This window comes from Chrysemys picta, chromosome 5 (genome assembly GCF_011386835.1).
Source record: "Chrysemys picta bellii isolate R12L10 chromosome 5, ASM1138683v2, whole genome shotgun sequence".
NCBI classification, from domain to species: domain Eukaryota; kingdom Metazoa; phylum Chordata; order Testudines; family Emydidae; genus Chrysemys; species Chrysemys picta.
This window is the reverse complement of record NC_088795.1, coordinates 128,441,520-128,458,663: the sequence shown is the minus strand read 5'-3', so window position 1 is coordinate 128,458,663 and position 17,144 is coordinate 128,441,520. Positions and strand designations below refer to the sequence as shown.

The 17,144-nt window shown below is 45.2% G+C and overlaps 1 protein-coding gene across 6 annotated transcripts in view; it reads left to right on the top strand.

Moving 5' to 3' along the window:
- The window catches only part of FGFRL1 (fibroblast growth factor receptor like 1), a 246,704-nt gene extending 233,315 nt beyond the window's left edge, over positions 1 to 13,389 (top strand). For all 6 annotated transcript variants that reach the window (XM_005292428.5, XM_042855566.2, XM_065597216.1 and 3 more), the window contains 2 exons: positions 5,358 to 5,711; positions 8,490 to 13,389. In XM_005292428.5, the coding sequence (XP_005292485.1) occupies positions 5,358 to 5,711; positions 8,490 to 8,899 (764 nt within the window). In that variant the 3' untranslated portion in view covers positions 8,900 to 13,389. The remainder of the gene's footprint in view (positions 1 to 5,357; positions 5,712 to 8,489) is intronic.
- Positions 13,390 to 17,144: the final 3,755 nt, after the last annotated feature.

The following is a 17,144-nucleotide window of genomic DNA, read 5'->3' as shown; positions in this document are numbered from 1 at the left end:
GTGACAGTGATGGTATGTGTGCTCACAAGGTGATATGCCTGCCAAAAAAAGTAAGTGCGATTTCAGACTATAGACAGTCACTTTGTGGACCAGGGAGTCCCACTTTTAGGGTCTAAGAGCCATTGGGAGTTGTTCTGTTGACTTCATCGTGGGTTGGATAAGGCCTTTAATGTGTTTGAAGAAAAATAGTTTAGGGTGGCTACTACAGAGATAATGGGATGAAGTTAATCAATGGAAAAATTAGGCTGGATATCAGAGAAAAGCATTCTGTTGAGTCATAGAGCAGTCTCCCAAGAAAAGTGATAAAAGTCCCATCACTAAAGTCATTAAAAATTAACTAGACAAAGCATTTAGGGCCAGATTTTTAAAGGTATTTAGGAACCTAAAGTTACAGACAGATGCCGACTGGGATTTTCAAAAGTGCCTAGATGCCTAACTCTGAGGCACTGACTTCAGGCACCCATTGGGAGTTAGGCACCACCTAGGCACTTTGAAAATCCCACTAGGCATCTATCTTGCATCTTTAGCACCTAAGTACTTCTATAAATCTGGCCCTTAAGGCACATGCCATAGGGGATTGTCCTGCTGTGGCAGTGGAATGAACTAGATTGCTGTTCTCTGTATTTAACCCTATAGAGGATTCTGTGGCTCTAATTTCCTGTCTTATTATATTTGAAAGTAATTATATTGGGGAAGCTACTCAAACTAAGTGAGGAAGGGCTTCTATTCCTAAGTTTATGCTATGTTTATGCTAGCCTAGTATGTTGCCATGGAAATGATTGATGCTGCAAGCTCAAGAAAGAGGAGGAGAAAGGCTGTGAGAGGGAAGATCAAATATCTTTGATTAGTCAGGAGCAGGGGCATGGAAGACCATAAAGCAACACATGACACATGGAAAGCATGTTGTTTGTGTGTTAGTGCATGTGTTTTAGCATGATAAAGTTTATCCCGGTGTGAAATCTGCTCTGATAACTCCCTTTCTCTAGAATAACAGGAATTAAAAGCATATGTGGGGAGTTCTGTTGTGCTCTGAATGCACAAACCTGCTGGACATCTGGTATCGATAAAAATGCAGCTGTGTGGAGACAGTAAAAACATGTGTTTACACTAAAACCAGGAGCAGAGACAAGGAAATGAATCAAGTCCCATCCTAATGTCAGTTGTGGCATTTTCACTTCATCAAAACCAGACGGCACCAGGAACAAACCCTTTTCTGTGTCAGAGAGTAGTCCCGTTTATCTTGGTTTTTATCAACCTACAGACATATGTAACCTTTGTTTTCATTAGCATTTTCTGGCTAGGAACAAAAACAGCAACCAAAGGGGCAATAGAACCGAAGCGATAAGAGTATTAAAGCATTTTCACAGGCTTCTTCCTATTTTAATAACATGCCAGGGCACGTTTCAGGTTTTATTAAATTTCCTCCCTTAAATCTTTTTTCCCCCGTAAGCCTCCACTTTTCAGTCTCACCTGCTTATCGGAGTCTAGAACTTTCCAGCTTCGATCCCTGCTGATGTGTTCCTCATGTATGTTCTCTTGAGAATGTGACATTTCTGTCACGCTGGCTGACTTTCCCTGAGCATGTCTTTGGGGTCTCGGTGCCGATAGCCTCCTGTACATCCTATCCTGATTCTTCGAAGTATGGAACATTGTTCCTTCCTCCCACCTCAATGCCTGCCCAGTGATACTGGGAACTGGTTCTTTACACACCCAGCCCAACAGTGGTTTCCATTAAAAAGTCAGCATTTGCCAGCAGCTACAACACGGTGATATCTGAGACACCACAGTGTCTCCCTGCACCTAGAAGAGGGAAATCTATGGTACTTCAGATACCACCTTCCAGAAACAGGTGGTAAATACTAGGAGTACTTGTGGCACCTTAGAGATGAACAAATTTATTTGAGCATAAGCTTTCGTGGGCTACAGCCCACTTCATCGGATGCATCCGATGAAGTGGGCTGTAGCCCACGAAAGCTTATGCTCAAATAAATTTGTTCGTCTCTAAGGTGCCACAAGTGCTCCTGTTCTTTTTACGGAAATAGACTAACATGGCTGCTATTCTGAAAACTGTGGTAAATACTGACTTTCAGATGTGAAATTGGAATTTATTCAGCATCTTTTACAGTGCCTGACAAAATGGGGTCTCTGCCTGAGGCCGCTGACTTCTAGTAATAATAAATAATAATAATAGGCTGGTCTGGTGAGCTAGTCTTAATGCTCTTCGGGAGCCCTGGGTTTGATTTTCTATCATGGTATCTTGCTTCCCGGCCATCATGGGAATCTGGGAGTGTTCCTGAGGTGAGATGGTCAGAGGACAGAGAAGGTTTCCCTGCTGGGTAGGGAAGCAAGATGGCTGTGGAGTTCTCCTCAGGAAACAGCATGGGAAGTGGTGACTTCTCCATGCTTAGCACATTTGCAATTAGACCGGGGTAGGCAACCTATGGCACGCATGCCAAAGGCAGCGCTTGAGCTGATTTTCAGTAACACGCATGCTGCCTGGGTCCTGGTCACCGATCTGAGGGGGCTCTGCATTTTAATTTAATTTTAAATGAAGCTTCTTAAGCATTTTAAAAACCTTATTTACTTTACATACAACAATAGTTTAGTTATATAGTATAGACTTATAGAAAGAGACCTTAGAAAAACGTTAAAATGTATTACTGGCACGCAAAACCTTAAATTAGAGTGAATAAATGAAGACTCAGCACACCACTTCTGAAAGGTTGCCAACCCCTGGACTAGATGAAGTAAGAGTTAATGCAGGTAGAAGTGAAGTACTTGACTTAGGAGGTCTTTCCCACCCCTAACATCTCTGGGCTTAAAACTTGGTGTGTAAGCCTCCCTGAGCCAGGAAAGTGGGGGAAAGATGGAGGACTCCCCATCAGCATCAGATTCCCACAGGCATTTTGCCAGCCCCAGTGATGAAGCATGCCTCCCAGAGCACTGCAGGAAGCATGCCCCTGAGTGGCAATTGCTGCACCCATTAACAGAATGCACCCACCCTGCACTCCCCACCGTCAGCTGGCTAGTGCGGAAAGTGGAGTGACCTTGTCCCATCTTCTTTGGTAAGTCTAGGGGGCTTTTGGAGAGATAGGGATTGCCCTGTGCAAGGAGAGGGAATGTTCCTTTCCCTCTCTTGTCATACCCATACTGAGCTAGCAACAGCCTGGACCTGTGACTCTCCCGTTGACTCACAGTAGGTCCCCGTGGCTAAAGCACACAATTTCCTACAGATCTAGCAGGGAACATGCAGGACTGCCCTATGGAAACATCCTAACATTACATATAGCTGCCCTAGCAGGGAGCTAGCCTGGTGATACGATGGGCCAGCATCGTGATTAATGCCAGGGGCACTTTTGCCATAACAGTCAGTTTAGGTTGCCACCCTTGCTACACTATCCTGCAGGGTTCCCTGAATTTCTTTCTGGAATACTGGCAGGAAAGTGTCCCTGTGGTTTGCCCTTTTTCACCCTGGCTCAGGACACTTACTTGCCCTGTTCCAGATTCAGAGAATAACGCTGCATGTGTTATACCCCGGAGGGTCAAAGTGCACCGTGAAGCAGAGGCCTGTGCACTGTGCCTCTGTGGCAGACATGCCAAACCCACGAAAAAAATGGAGAAATTGGGCTTGTTTTTTGTCTTAATTGGCTTGTGAGTTGCTTGTTGGCTAGTTTTTGGCTTGTAGCTTGTTGCTTGTTTGGCTTGTAGCTTGTTGCTTGTTTGGCTTGTAGCTTGTTGCTTCTTTTTTTTGAACAGCTCCCAGCAAGCAGGGGCAAGGGGGGGGCAAGGGGCGGAGAGAGTCAGGAGTGTACAGCAGGCCCACCACAGTCCCAGACTGCATGCCGGGCGGATCTAGTCACATAGAGTGTTGGGGTTCTTAGGGATTGGCTTGTTTTGGCCTTGTTTTGAAGTGGGATTAGCTTGATTATTCTGAAAGTCGGGATGCTTATTTACCACGTGAAAGTTGGCAACTGTGCCCTGCTCTGGGAAATGCTGCTCCTACAAAGCTGCAATCCATGCTCAGGATGCAGTCAGGACAGCAGCTGCTGCAGCACCCCTGCCGAGCATGCAACCTGCCTTCACCTCTGTGGCCATTCAGCTACACTGGCCAGCCTCAGCAATGGGGGTGTGGCCCATCCTCCTCCTTGCCTCTCCTTTTTGGGATAATCAGCGCCCTGAGGGGGAGTAGCAGGGGACAGTTCTTGCACTCAAGAGAGCACAGGGACTTCACATGGGCCAGAACCTTGAATGCACAGTACAAAGTGGGGGGAAGGTAGGGTTACCATACGTCCGGATTTTCCCGGACATGTCCGGTTTTTTGGGCTCCAAATCCCCGTCCGGGGGGAAAGCCCAAAAAGCTGGACATGTCCGGGAAAATCGGGGGGGCCGGGACGGGGGCCGGGACGGGCTGGCGGAGCGGGGCCGGACCGGGCTGGGGGCTCCGGGGCCGGGCCCGGGGCTCGGGGACTCCGGCGGGGGCTCGGGGGCTCCGGCGGGGCCGGGCCCGGGGCTCGGGAACTCCGGCGGGGGCTCCGGCGGGGCCGGGCCCGGGGCTTGGGGGCTCCGGCGGGGGCTCGGGGGCTCCGGCGGGGCGCGGCCGGGGGCTCCGACAGTGCCAGACCGGGCCGGGGGCTCGGGGGACGGGCCGGCAGGGCCGGGGGACGGGCTGGGGACCGGCAGTGCGGTGCTGGGGGCCTGGGGGCCGGGCCGGGGACTGCAGTGCTGGGCGGGCCGGGGGTGGTCGGCCGGGGGCCGGGCCCAGCCTGGGCCGCGCCTCCTCCCCCCACACTCCCCCTTACCTGCTTCAGGCTTCCCGCGACTCAAATGTTCGCGGGAAGCAGGGGAGGGGGCGGAGACTTTGGGGAGGGGGCGGAGTTGGGGCGGGGGCGGGCCCGTGGAGTGTCCTCCTTTGGGAGGCTCAAAATATGGTAACCCTAGGGAAGGCTGCTTGGTGTCTTCTCTTTTCCCCACTCCCTCCATTATTGAACACCTGCAATGTCTAGTCCTATGCATGCAACCCGGGAAATGCAGCTTTATAAACTGAACTTGTGTTACCGTTGAGAGACAGTTTAGAGTTCTCTTTAAAGCAGGAGGGAAACTAGTTAGTTCTGGGGTTGAACTGTGTGACTCCCTGTAACACTTGTGAGGCTTGGGTGGCTGAATACCAATGCCCCTCGCTCAGTAGGTAGCTGGGATAATAGGATCAGAGGAGAGATGGAAAATACCTCTTAGATGAGATTTCTAGGGCCTGATTCCTCAGCACAGACAGAGAGGTTTGCAGCATCCGTATTTGAACAATCAGAAATCGGATTGAGGAGCACCATTTATTTTTCATCACGTGTTGTATTTGTTTGCAGAGAGGACTCGGTCCAAACCCATTCTCACGGGAACGCACCCTGTGAACACTACCGTGGACTATGGCGGGACCACGTCGTTCCAGTGCAAGGTCCGCAGCGACGTCAAGCCCGTCATCCAGTGGCTGAAAAGGGTGGAGTACGGCACAGAGAACAAGTACAACTCCACCATTGACGTCGGGGGGCAGAAGTTTGTCGTGCTCCCCACTGGGGAGGTCTGGTCCCGTCCGGACGGCTCCTACTTAAACAAACTGATGATCACACGAGCCAAAGAGGAGGACGCTGGGATGTACATCTGCCTAGGGGCAAACACAATGGGATACAGCTTCCGCAGTGCTTTCCTCACGGTATTGCCAGGTGAGTGTGGGGTGGCTGGAACTTTCCTTCTAAACTGTCCTGGGCCAGCATCCTTGCAATCGCGGATCCAGATCCTCAGCTGGTATAAATTAGCTTTGCTCCATTGACCTCAGTGGAGCGTCACTGATTTACACAGCTCGGGATCTGGCGAGCTGTCGTGAGTGGCCAGATTATGCTGATTTTTCTACTGCCCGGGGTGTGTCTGAGTCGATCTCCACCCTGAGCCTCCTTGTGCATAAATAACAGCTCCGGCAAGGTTAAATAACCGGGTTGGAAAATGCCTGATCTGCTTTTGTGCTGGAGCAGGGCGGGGAAGTCGTATTGTGATGCCGTCTGTGCAACATCCTGTAAAGTGAGCCCAGGCCCCCTCCCCTCCCCGTTTGTTTTTTTTAATTGGTTTGTTGGTAAAAGGAAACAATGAAACAAGCCAATAAACAGAGAAGAATGAAAACAGTGTAACGATCACAGCCACAGGAGAAGAATGGGTGGGAAGGAGAATGTGCCAGGCTTGTTAATTTCTCATTTGATGATCCCCTGGGAGCTGTAGTGCAGAGCTCAGAACGGCTTGCCTCTTTGCTTGTGCTCTGCTCTGTGGCTGAGACCTGCAGCACAGGAGCATTCTAGGGCTTCCCGTCTAACTTCTTCGTTGTCCCTTTTGCCCTCTTTCTGCTCCGAAAAGTCATTTTATAATCCAGACTCTGCTGGCTTTAGTGACAAAAAGAAATCGGCCTTGCTTTTCCTCCCCTCCGCCCTGCGGAGCCATCGCAGCTCAGAGAAGAGAGGAGAGGAAAAGAAGTGGTGGAAATGTGGTCCTATTGTATACATTAAGCATTTTAAAAAAAAAAATGATGTTTTTCTGATGGGATTTTTTCCGCACTGAAATAACTAAAACAAAACAAGCTCTACGTGTATTATTTCAAACTAACACTAGATTTAGGCCTCAATGGAAAAAAAAAAAGTCATTGACTTCTTTAAAGAAGTTTGGCTTGGAAAGAAAATTACACACATCTGAAAATAGTGTACAGGAGAGTACAAGCTTATGATTGCGAATTCACAAATTATCTTGTATGTGTCATCTCAGATTTTTATATGGCACCTCTCGTCACGTTATCTGAGCTCTGGTACCTTAGGGCCAAATGTTTAAAGTTATGTAGGTAGCTACAGCTGCAGATAACCGCTTAGCAGAATTTCCAAAAGCCCCTCGTCACCCAGGTCCCTATGGGAGTTAGGCACCTAGGTGCTTTTTGAACACCCCACCAAGGACCTATCTGCCTCTTTAGGTGCCTAGATACCGTTAAAAATCTGGCCCTGAAGGCCCTGATTCAGCAAAGTGACTCAGCTTTCAGCATGTGCTTAAGTCGATCCCTATTCAGCACGGCACTTACACATGTGTAAGTGCTATTGAAGACAATGGGATTAAGCACAGGTTTACAGTTCAGCACATCCTCAGGTGCTTTTGTAACTAGGAATGGACACTGGCATGTGCCTAAATTAGGTAATGCAAAGTTGCGTTTCCCACAGCACCACTAATTGAGTCCTGGATGCATATTATACAAAGTCTACTATTATGCAAAGTGGGCCGGAACCTAAACCCTGAAATTTGGGAGTGTGGCTCTGATTCTGAACAGTGCCATTTCGTCCTGTCTCACTAGGGCTTAAGTGGAATAACATGTTCATGAATGCAGGATGCTAGAGGTTTGTAAGAGGGATAATCAACTGCATTTCTTGACTATCTGCAATTAAATTCTCAGTGGTGACAGTGCTATAAAATATAAAGTGTTGCGTGCAGTGAGCTGCTCTGGTGAGAACAAAAATGTAAGCCTCTGTCACTAAGGGCTCAATCCTGCTCAGGGGGCCCTGTACGGGTGCAGTGAATCAGGGCCTGAGCCATTCGCAGTGGGTCAGTGTCTAAGCGAATAGTAACCGCAGACATGGCGGAGGGCTGATAGGGGATTCTTCTTACTTACCCGAAGCTGGGACTCCCAACCCTGGCTTGTCCTGAACAAGTGCACACACTCAGTTCTGCAGTGCCTGGGAATCCCACACAAAGTCCTAGTCCTCCCTTGTCTCAGCAGAGCACCAAGAGGTGCTGCAGGAGGGATGCTACTTAACCTGCCTCTTCCTGTCCCAAACCTGCCCACATAAGAGACCGCTCCTGCAAGGTACCACTCCTGCCTAGTCCATAGCCTGAGCATTGCTGAGTGTGTATTAGCTACAGGAAGATGGATTGCTACTAGAGAGGGATATTTAAGACTTAATGAACAGAGACGTGTCTGGCAGAGGCAAATATGGGACAGGCCTCTGCTCTCCGTAACCAGATCATGCAGGTCCAATTGCTGGGCAGCTGACATGGCCTGCGTTTCATCTTCCGGTCTGGGCAGGGAAGCCAGCTCCATCTCTGAGCGCTGGGGCTGAGAGACCATCTGTTGGACTGGCTCTGAAGCGGACACTAGAACTGGGGAACTAAAGCATAATGAATTATTGGGGGAAAAAAAACTTTTAGCCCCTTCCCCCCCAATCTTAAACCAAAGAAATTGATTTGTTTGCCCTTTCAGTGCTTTTCAAAGGAGAAACAGCAGCAAAACATTATGATGTTGGCGGTGTGTCCCCCTTGTATTTGGCATGGCTGGGGTTGTCAGACAGACTATACAAAAGCCAGCCTTAGCTTAACATCTGTTTTGAATCCCCCTTTCCTGGTTTTAATTAACTCTTTCGATTTCTCCCTTTCCCTCTTGTAACACACACACACACACTCTCTCATGCAAACCTGATGTCCAGATCCCAAGCCACCGAGCGCCCCTGTGGCCCCGTCCTCTGCTAGCAGCCTGCCGTGGCCGGTGATCATCGGGATCCCCGCTGGAGCGGTCTTCATCTTCGGGACGATCCTCCTGTGGCTCTGCCAGGCCAAAAAGAAGCCCTGCTCTCCCCCAGCTGCAGTGCCCGTGCACAGACCTCAGGCCAGAGACAGGATCTGTGTCTCCCAGGGTCCTGACAAAGACTGCATCTCCTCCATAAACTATGAGGAATACGTAGCCCACCAGCAGCATTTGCTATCCCAAGGGCCTGCGTTGGCCCCAGCTGTGGCATCGAAAATGTACCCAAAGATTTACACAGACATCCACACTCACACGCACTCACATGTGGAAGGCAAAGTTCACCAGCATCAGCACATTCATTATCAGTGTTAAAGGGCAGCCAGAGACCGTAGCTCATTGGTGCTTTTTTCTCACGGTACCTCAGAACAGACTGCTTCGAGTCAGCTAACACTGCCAGCAAAAGGCAAAGTGGACAGAGGAGGGAGAGAGAGAGAAAGAGATTTTTGTTGTTGTTGTTACTATTACCATTAGGATGTAGATGAGGAATAATGAAGGAATTCCCAATCTCAGCACAAAGGCGGCCATCTAAAACAATGGAAACTTCTTGTATGTCTAAATCAAGATGGCAAAAGATAAGGCAGGAAGCTGTGACATGAAACACCACGGACCCTGTTGCATTGCCAAGCAGAGGAAGAAGAGGAGAACACAATGATATTGCAGTTGATATTGCAGTTCCTGCCTCTAGCACATGCCACCTGTTTTGGTGCAAGGCCTATCAGATGTCTTACCCTTGGGAATGTACAGAAGAGCTCTTTATCTCAGAGTGGCTGAAGCTTGGAAGTACCTGAGGTGTAGTGCCAAAGCACCAGGAGACTGTAATCAACTGAAACATTCAATTGCCCAATTCCAAACGAAAAAATAAGCAGAAGAGTTTCTGGAAAACGCATTTCTATTTACAATGTGAAACTCCACATGCATCTCGCCAGCAGTAATTTTGCCTGACAGTTGGTGATAACTTAGCTGGCTGGTTCCATTTCTGCAAATCAAGGGTATTGTGTGTTCCCCAAGGGGGCACTGCTTGAAATCTTTAAAAATGTTCAACTCACCCCAATGCTATGACTCAGTGCTACTGCCAGGAAGAAGGAAGGAAGGACATTGTACAATGCAACTTTATATTTATATTTAAGAAATAATAATTAATAATAACTGAACTGCTGAAGGTCAAGAAAAGAAAACATGCTGCCCATTTTTGATGCCGCTAGCTGTGATTTTCAATCAGATCTTCATGGCTTATAGTGACAAGCTACTGGATTAACTGTGTCAATGAAAAATAAATGAACAACTAAAAATGAAAAGAGAGAGAAAATAACTGTTTATGAAAGAATGAATTTGCTAAATATGCACCTAGGGTTGTGTGTGGTTTTTCTTTCCAGATAATGTTTTGCAGTTGATTCAAACAATCTCATTTCAGTTTCATTTAAAACAACAAAGAAGAAAGAAAGAAAGACCGTATTAAATACTTATATGGACTAGAAATGAATTCAATCACAAATATAAAACCTTTGTAATTCTATATAGAGTTTAAACAGAAGTCATGTATATTTAATTTATTTTGTTAAACAAGAAAAAAAATATGATATTTTCCTCAAAACAGGCATTTCTATACATATTTTTGATCAAAGAAAATAAAGATGAATTGTGGGTTTTTTCCAGGTTCTTATAGGTGCCATGCTCCAAATATAAGCAATGTAACATATAACAGTACTTTATTTAACCAAATTGAAAGTCATATGTTTGTATGCATTTTTACAATAGCCATGTGTAATTGTTCTAGCAGCATCTCTGGCACTCCAGGTGCCATCATTTCCAATAGAAACTGCTATTTGTGCTGTTTATAACCTGTTCGGAAAGTTTTGCTGTGGATTGATCACTGCCTCTGCACCCCATGTTATCCTGGCCTCATTAACAAAGAGCTCAGACCACAGGAAAACTTGTTTCACTGTTTATTTAAAAAATGGGTTTGATTTTTTTGTGGTTAACATTATAAGAAGTGAACTGGAGACCCGTGATATAATTAAGAATACCTTTTCCAAAAAAATGGTTTAAAAGTGAAATGTTCCTAGGCACGAGCCCATCAAGTGGACTTCTGCCTCTGAGCGTTTTGGGGAGAAAAAAATTGCAAGTCTGGACAAATGATTTGATCCCTAAAAGCAGCTTCTGAGCATAAAACACTCAGTAGAGATGAAATTCACCACAGCAAGAGGAGCCTGCACAAGGCCCTCTCTACCCATTAAGCCCCCTGTTAAGGGCTTCTGGCTCAATCCTGCAAGGGCCCAAGTACTCTGGCCTTGATCCCCCAAAGCACGTAACTTTGCAAACATATGGCCTGGTGCGCTGTGGTTATTTTCCATTGGCTTCAGTATCCGTCAGATCAGACCCATTGAGGTTAATGGGAATACTCAGATACTTAAAAATCAGCATCGTTTTAAATGCTTTGCTGGTCAGGGCTAGAGAGCTCAGCGCCTGACTGGCTGGAGCCTGTAAGTGGTGGGTAGGGCCTTCTGCACTGGTGTGAATTGCACCCACAGGCTCTGGAATAACACAGCGAGGGGTGTATTGTACCTTTGTTCCCTGTGTTGCATTCCTATTGGTTGTAATGGGAGTGGAACGAGTACAGCTTATTATACCCCTTATTGTGTGCATACTGTAGATGGTTTGTCAAGTCAAACCTTCACTCCGTTAGAGGGGAACCCAGACTGGCTTTGATTCCATAAGGCCATAAAGTTAGTCACTACATTCAGATCTTGGATGCTGGTGCACGGGTCCCTTCGGTTTCAGTGAGCATCGTGAATGAGCGTCCATGTGCGTAACTGGGGTGTTGTAAGTACTGATTTAACCAAGATTTGCTAATGGCTGCAGTTTACTGGGTGAGCCATCCACACATAGAAAAGTCTATGCGCAGTTTCTATGTACATCAACTATGTTATAAGAAGTCAGAAGATTGGTATTTCCATGAGAGGCTGTAAGGGCTGTGGCAGAAATGTCACCATCTATTGTGTCTACCTCTCATACAAGTCTATGAGAAGTTTGGTATTTTTGTTACCATAACCTGCACAAAGCTAATGCACATTAAAGCAATGTTAAGGGCACGACACAAATCCAAATTCAGAGATAAGGGGGATAGTTCTTCCAACGCTTTCTGGGCTGGGATGCTGTAGGCAGGGACCGCAGGGTGTCACATGCCAGACATGCTGCAATAGCCTTACTGCTATTGCTTTAAAAGTATGGTGGACTCACCACTCCTGTGTGGTCCCACTTTGAGTGAACCACAAGAGACTGCCACATGACATTGCCAAGATGGCAGCAGTATCTCTGACAGGTACTGATAGATTACTTTTAACTCAAAAATGACAATGTATTTAGCATACGTCATTGTGTTCCATCCCAAATAGAGTTCTTATTCCCCATTGACCCTCTCTGCCCCCTTTCATCCTGGAGCTTCATAATCTTCTTTAATGGAATGAAAAACTTTAAAATGTTGCCAGCTGGTCCAAATGGAGGGATTACCTTTTCCATCTTGGAAGTAGGCCTTCACCAAGTGCCCTTCAAAGCTCCGGTCTTTAAAATGCTAGTCATATGTGTAGTTGTGAGGAGGGTGGTAATAGGAAAAAAATGAAGGCGGTCACAGGTAGTCCACCACCGCCATCAAAATATTGGTTGTGCAGAAGCCAAGAACAATTGTGGTTCCTGGACAAGATTTTGAGAAGTCACTAGAGATTTTGCGTGCCCAACTTGAGACATCTTAATGGTCCTGATTTTCACAAAGTGCTGAGCTCCTACCCTCTGAACATCAGCCTCCTTTAAAGGCCCTCGGGTTGGATAATCAAAAAGTGAGGCACCCTGAACCACTGGTCACTTTTGAAAATGTTGGCCAAAGTTGTGCTTATCTGGGGATAAGGTCTGTGTGAGACTGGTGCCGCTAGCAGTGTAAGCTCCCTCAGATGGGGTGGGGAGGACAGAGCTATGGCCCTAGGCCATCCCCACTTCAGCTTGGGAAGTGAATACATGTCACGACCAACCCCCATATCCCTCCCTTCCAAAGGGGTAGGTGAAATTCACCCCCATGCAGAAGGCCAGCACAAAACCTCTTAAGCCCAGCATACACCATGAAAATAGGGCTTGAATGGGACTTAAGCATTGCCTAGGCTTTGGGTTGGCTCTGTACACATGGGTGAACTTCACCCTTTAGACAGTGTTTTGCCTCTATGAGGCAATGAGCCTCCTTGAGCTCCTGATGGGGCCCACTCTGTTCCACCCTAACGTGGGCCATTCATATGCAGGGCTGTATTGTGCCTTACAGGAAACACAAAGCATTCCTATGTCTAAATAAGTTCAGTGAGAGTCTGCTCTTAGTCACCCAGATGTGAATCCATTTTTTTTCCAGTGAGACAGAATGTGGCCTGACCTTTTTTTAAATAAATAGAGAACATTTTAAAAGAACGGTGAACTTGCTAAAAGCTACCTACCACTGACCCTACTTTGAATTCAGGAGCTTGATCTATATACAAACACATCAGTCTATGGCATAGAAAGTGGGCCTCACTTTTAAAGGCACAAAACTTGAGGATCAAAGAGAAAAGCCAGACTTAATATTGAACATCCTTGTTATTTTGTTTGTGTGGCAAACTGAACATGGCCTTAAATGTCATTTTTGTGTGTGGTGTCTTTAAACTTTGTATTGACAATCTTTGTACAGTCAGCCCTTTTAAGGTGAAAGCTTTATCAGACATTTACAAATAAAAAGTGTGATGTCATTTTCAAGCAGTGGGAAAATAAGCTAATTAAAGATATTGGAAGGAGAAGCAATGGCCTGTGTGTGTGTTTAATGAAAGAGATGGAGGAGTAAAAGCATGAATTTGTAACTAACGTGTGGGTGTTAGCATAAAATGGAGTTTTATAAACTTAATATGCATATAGAAATATACCATTTATTTATATGCATTTGTATGTACATATGTGCCCATATACAGGGACTGTATGATCGTGTGATGTGGTATAAAAGTTTTATCGCAAAACAAGTGCTAATAAAATCTTTACACCACACCACACCACAGTATGCTGTATTCTGTATACGCAACATATTTAACACAAACATTGTGTTACAAATGTGTCAGAGTTTTTAAAAAATGTATAGGAACTTTTTTTTTAACCCATTCACCTGTAAAGCCAGGTACCATGAGTCCAACTGTGCGGGTTACACAAGAACTGCTTCAACCTCTGAAAAGGGGGCTAATTAGCTTTCACATACAGAAAAATAACGGATGAAATCCTGGGCCTGTTGAAGTCAATGGCAAATCGCCCACTGACATCAGCTGAGCCAGGATTTAACCCCCTGACGCTGAAGTCTGATACCTCCAGTCCTGCAAGGGCTAAAAGTAAATGCTGGGTCCCACTGAGAAGCCGGCTCATGCAATATCAAACTTTAAAATTGTGACATTTTTAGGTATAGAAAAGCTGTCACTGGCCCAGGACTGAATCTTGGTTTGGCCCAGACCTTGGCCCAGGTAATTGTGTGGGGAAATTGCACACTTGGGAAGAGAGAAAGGAAAGTGTCTCTGACAGGTTTATTATTTTGGTTGTTTGATGTTCCTAGGTTTGGAATATTAGAAAAAAACACTGAAGGAGTTGAATTAATGGGCAGAAGGCGTGTGAGGTGGTCAAAGGTGACTGATAAACATATGACTTTGTAACTTATAACATGGATGTCACCTCCATATAGGTGTAGGGTCTGGAGGAGCATTTATGCTTCTAAATACTTTTGAATGAAAGTCCCCTACCTGGGGCCTGTTCCAGCTCCCATGGATGCCATTGACTTCACTGGGAGCTGAATCAGACTTGTGGAGTGATTGAAATGAGCGGGCCCTTAACTTTAAACTCTTTGTGCCAACTTCTGGCTGGCCCATCAGCGGAGAAGGGCATAACAACCCGTGGCCAGAGACCGAAGTCAGGCAAATTCAAATTAGAAATAAGGCATGCATGTTAACAATGAGGGTGATAAACCTCTCAAACAAAAACTACCAAGCGAAGTGGTGGGTTCTTCATCTCTTGATGTCTTCAGATCAAGTCTGGATGCCTTTCTGGGAGATATTTTAGTCAAACACAAATTGTTGTTCAGCTGCGACCGCAATGTCTAGCCAGCAGGTGATGAAGAGAAACGGTGCAAAGAAAGACCCGGTGCTAGAATACAACAGGAAACACCAGCATTGGTGTCACAGCCACTGGCAGATTGAGGAACGGGAACATGGGACGAGTATTTACAGCAAGAAGATGGAGGTGAGAGAGGTTTTGGTTACCTTCCTCCTTGGAGCATCAGAGCACTTTGAGATGAGCAGCTAGGGTGACCAGACAGCAAATGTGAAAAATCAGGATGGGGGTGGGGGGTTATAGGAGCCTATATAAGAAAGACATCCAAAAATCAGGACTGTCCCTATAAAATCAGGACATCTGGTCACCCTATGAGGAGCTATTAGCACACCCAGTCACCCATACAACCCCATTGGCCTCAGTTGTATATGTTTAACTGAAGGTGGAACGTGTGACTTCAGCACTTTCAAGGGTATTATTAAAGTAATAGTATTATTCCAGGGGAAATCATTTAAACTGGTGTTGTCTATCTGTGTGTAATACACATGCATTCTGACTATAGCAGGGGTAGGCAACCTATGGCACGTGTGCCGAAGGCGGCACGCGAGCTGATTTTCAGTGGCACTCACACTGCCCAGGTCCTGGCCACCGGTCTGGGGGGGCTCTACATTTTAATTTAATTTTAAATTAAGTTTCTAAAACATTTTAAAAACCTTACTTACTTTACATACAACAATAGTTTCGTTATATGTTATAGACTTATAGAAAGAGATCTTCTAAAAACGTTAACATGTATTACTGGCACTCGAAACCTTAAATTAGAGTGAATGAATGAAGACCTGGCACACCACTTCTGAAAGTTTGCCGACCCCTGGACTATAGCTACCCTGTGCGTAGCTACACACATACATTATGACCAACAAATTCAAACTGGAATGCCGAAAGCTCAGCACCTGAATCCATATTTCGGGACTTAGATCTAGATTCTCACAGTTATTTAGGAGCCTAACTCTCATTATTTTAAATGGGAGATAGGCATCTAAATACCTCAGGATCTGCGCCTGAAGCCCGAGTTCCATAAAGCACTTAAATGCATGCTTAAAGTTAAACATGAGTAGTCCCACTGACTTCGGTGGGACAGCTCACGTGCTTAAAATTAAGTGCATGTTTTAGTGCCTTGCTGAATAAGGGCCTTAAATAAAACAAGCCTGCTTTTCAGAGGGGCCCAACATGCACATTTCCTATCGATTTAAATAGCTGTTGAAGGCCCTTGTTATTTAGGCACTTAAATAAGGCTTGTGGCACTCAAATTTGAAAATGTTGGCTTGCGTGTGTATTCTATATTTTGGCACAGCTGAAGGCAGTATAGTTGCACCAATTTACATCAGGTGTGATGATGTATATTATATGGACAGAAAGCTGCATACACAGAGTATGTGCATGGGAATATTTCTGTGTATATTACTACTTGGCTGTTATATAGCATTTTTTAATCTGTAGATCTCAAAGCGCTTTACAAAGTAGGTCCCCTTTTTTAGAGACGGGTAAACTGAGGCACAGAGAAGGCACGTGACCAGCCTAAGGTCACTCAGCAGACCAATGCCAAAACCGGGAATAAAACCCAATTATCCGTTGTACTGATTAGGATACATAATTTATGCTATAGGCTCATGTTGTTTGTAATACAGAATTATTATCATGTCGTAGTGATGGCAGAAAATACAATTATGCTAGCAACCAAAAGGTAATAGATATTTTGGATTATTTCATTAACATGGTTTTGCCAGGAAGGATTAGTCTACCGATTTCTTGGACTGAGAATTTTTTTTTTCCCTAAAAACTTCTTTTAAAAAAAGGTACATGTGGTATTGAGAATGGAGAATAATGCCTAATAAAACTTTCACTTTAACTGCAAATATTGCATTGGTTGTTTTATAGAACTGTCTATTGCAATTTTTGTTTATGTAGCAAGGTCTACGTGGAGGAAGAAATGACCATACTAAGCTTTTATGGAAACTATATGTGTGGCTGTATGACCTTTATTTGTGGTTCTTTTAGGTTTTAAAAGTTTTTTGCATCACTGCCATTCTCAGCTTTAATTAGAATTAAACAAATCTTTTTCACGTCCTGAAATATACATGGGCATTAACAAAGCTACGAATCCATATTTTTTTCCATTTTAACTGAACAAATCCCATTTGAAGGGCATTTGATCACTGCTTATTTCTGAGCCACTTTATGCCTTAGAAAAAGGGGTAATAAATAATACTTTAGAAAAAGGCTTCAAAATATCTCTTTTCCTTGATCTGGGTAATTAAAAAATTGAACTGCTATTCCTGAGATTACACACAGCAAAATTACACAGAAGTCACTTGCTGATGGAATTATGTGAATTACACAACTCCTCATTCTTGTGCCATAAAACATTGTGCTTTCTAGCGGGAATTAACATCATTAGAACTTAAATATACAT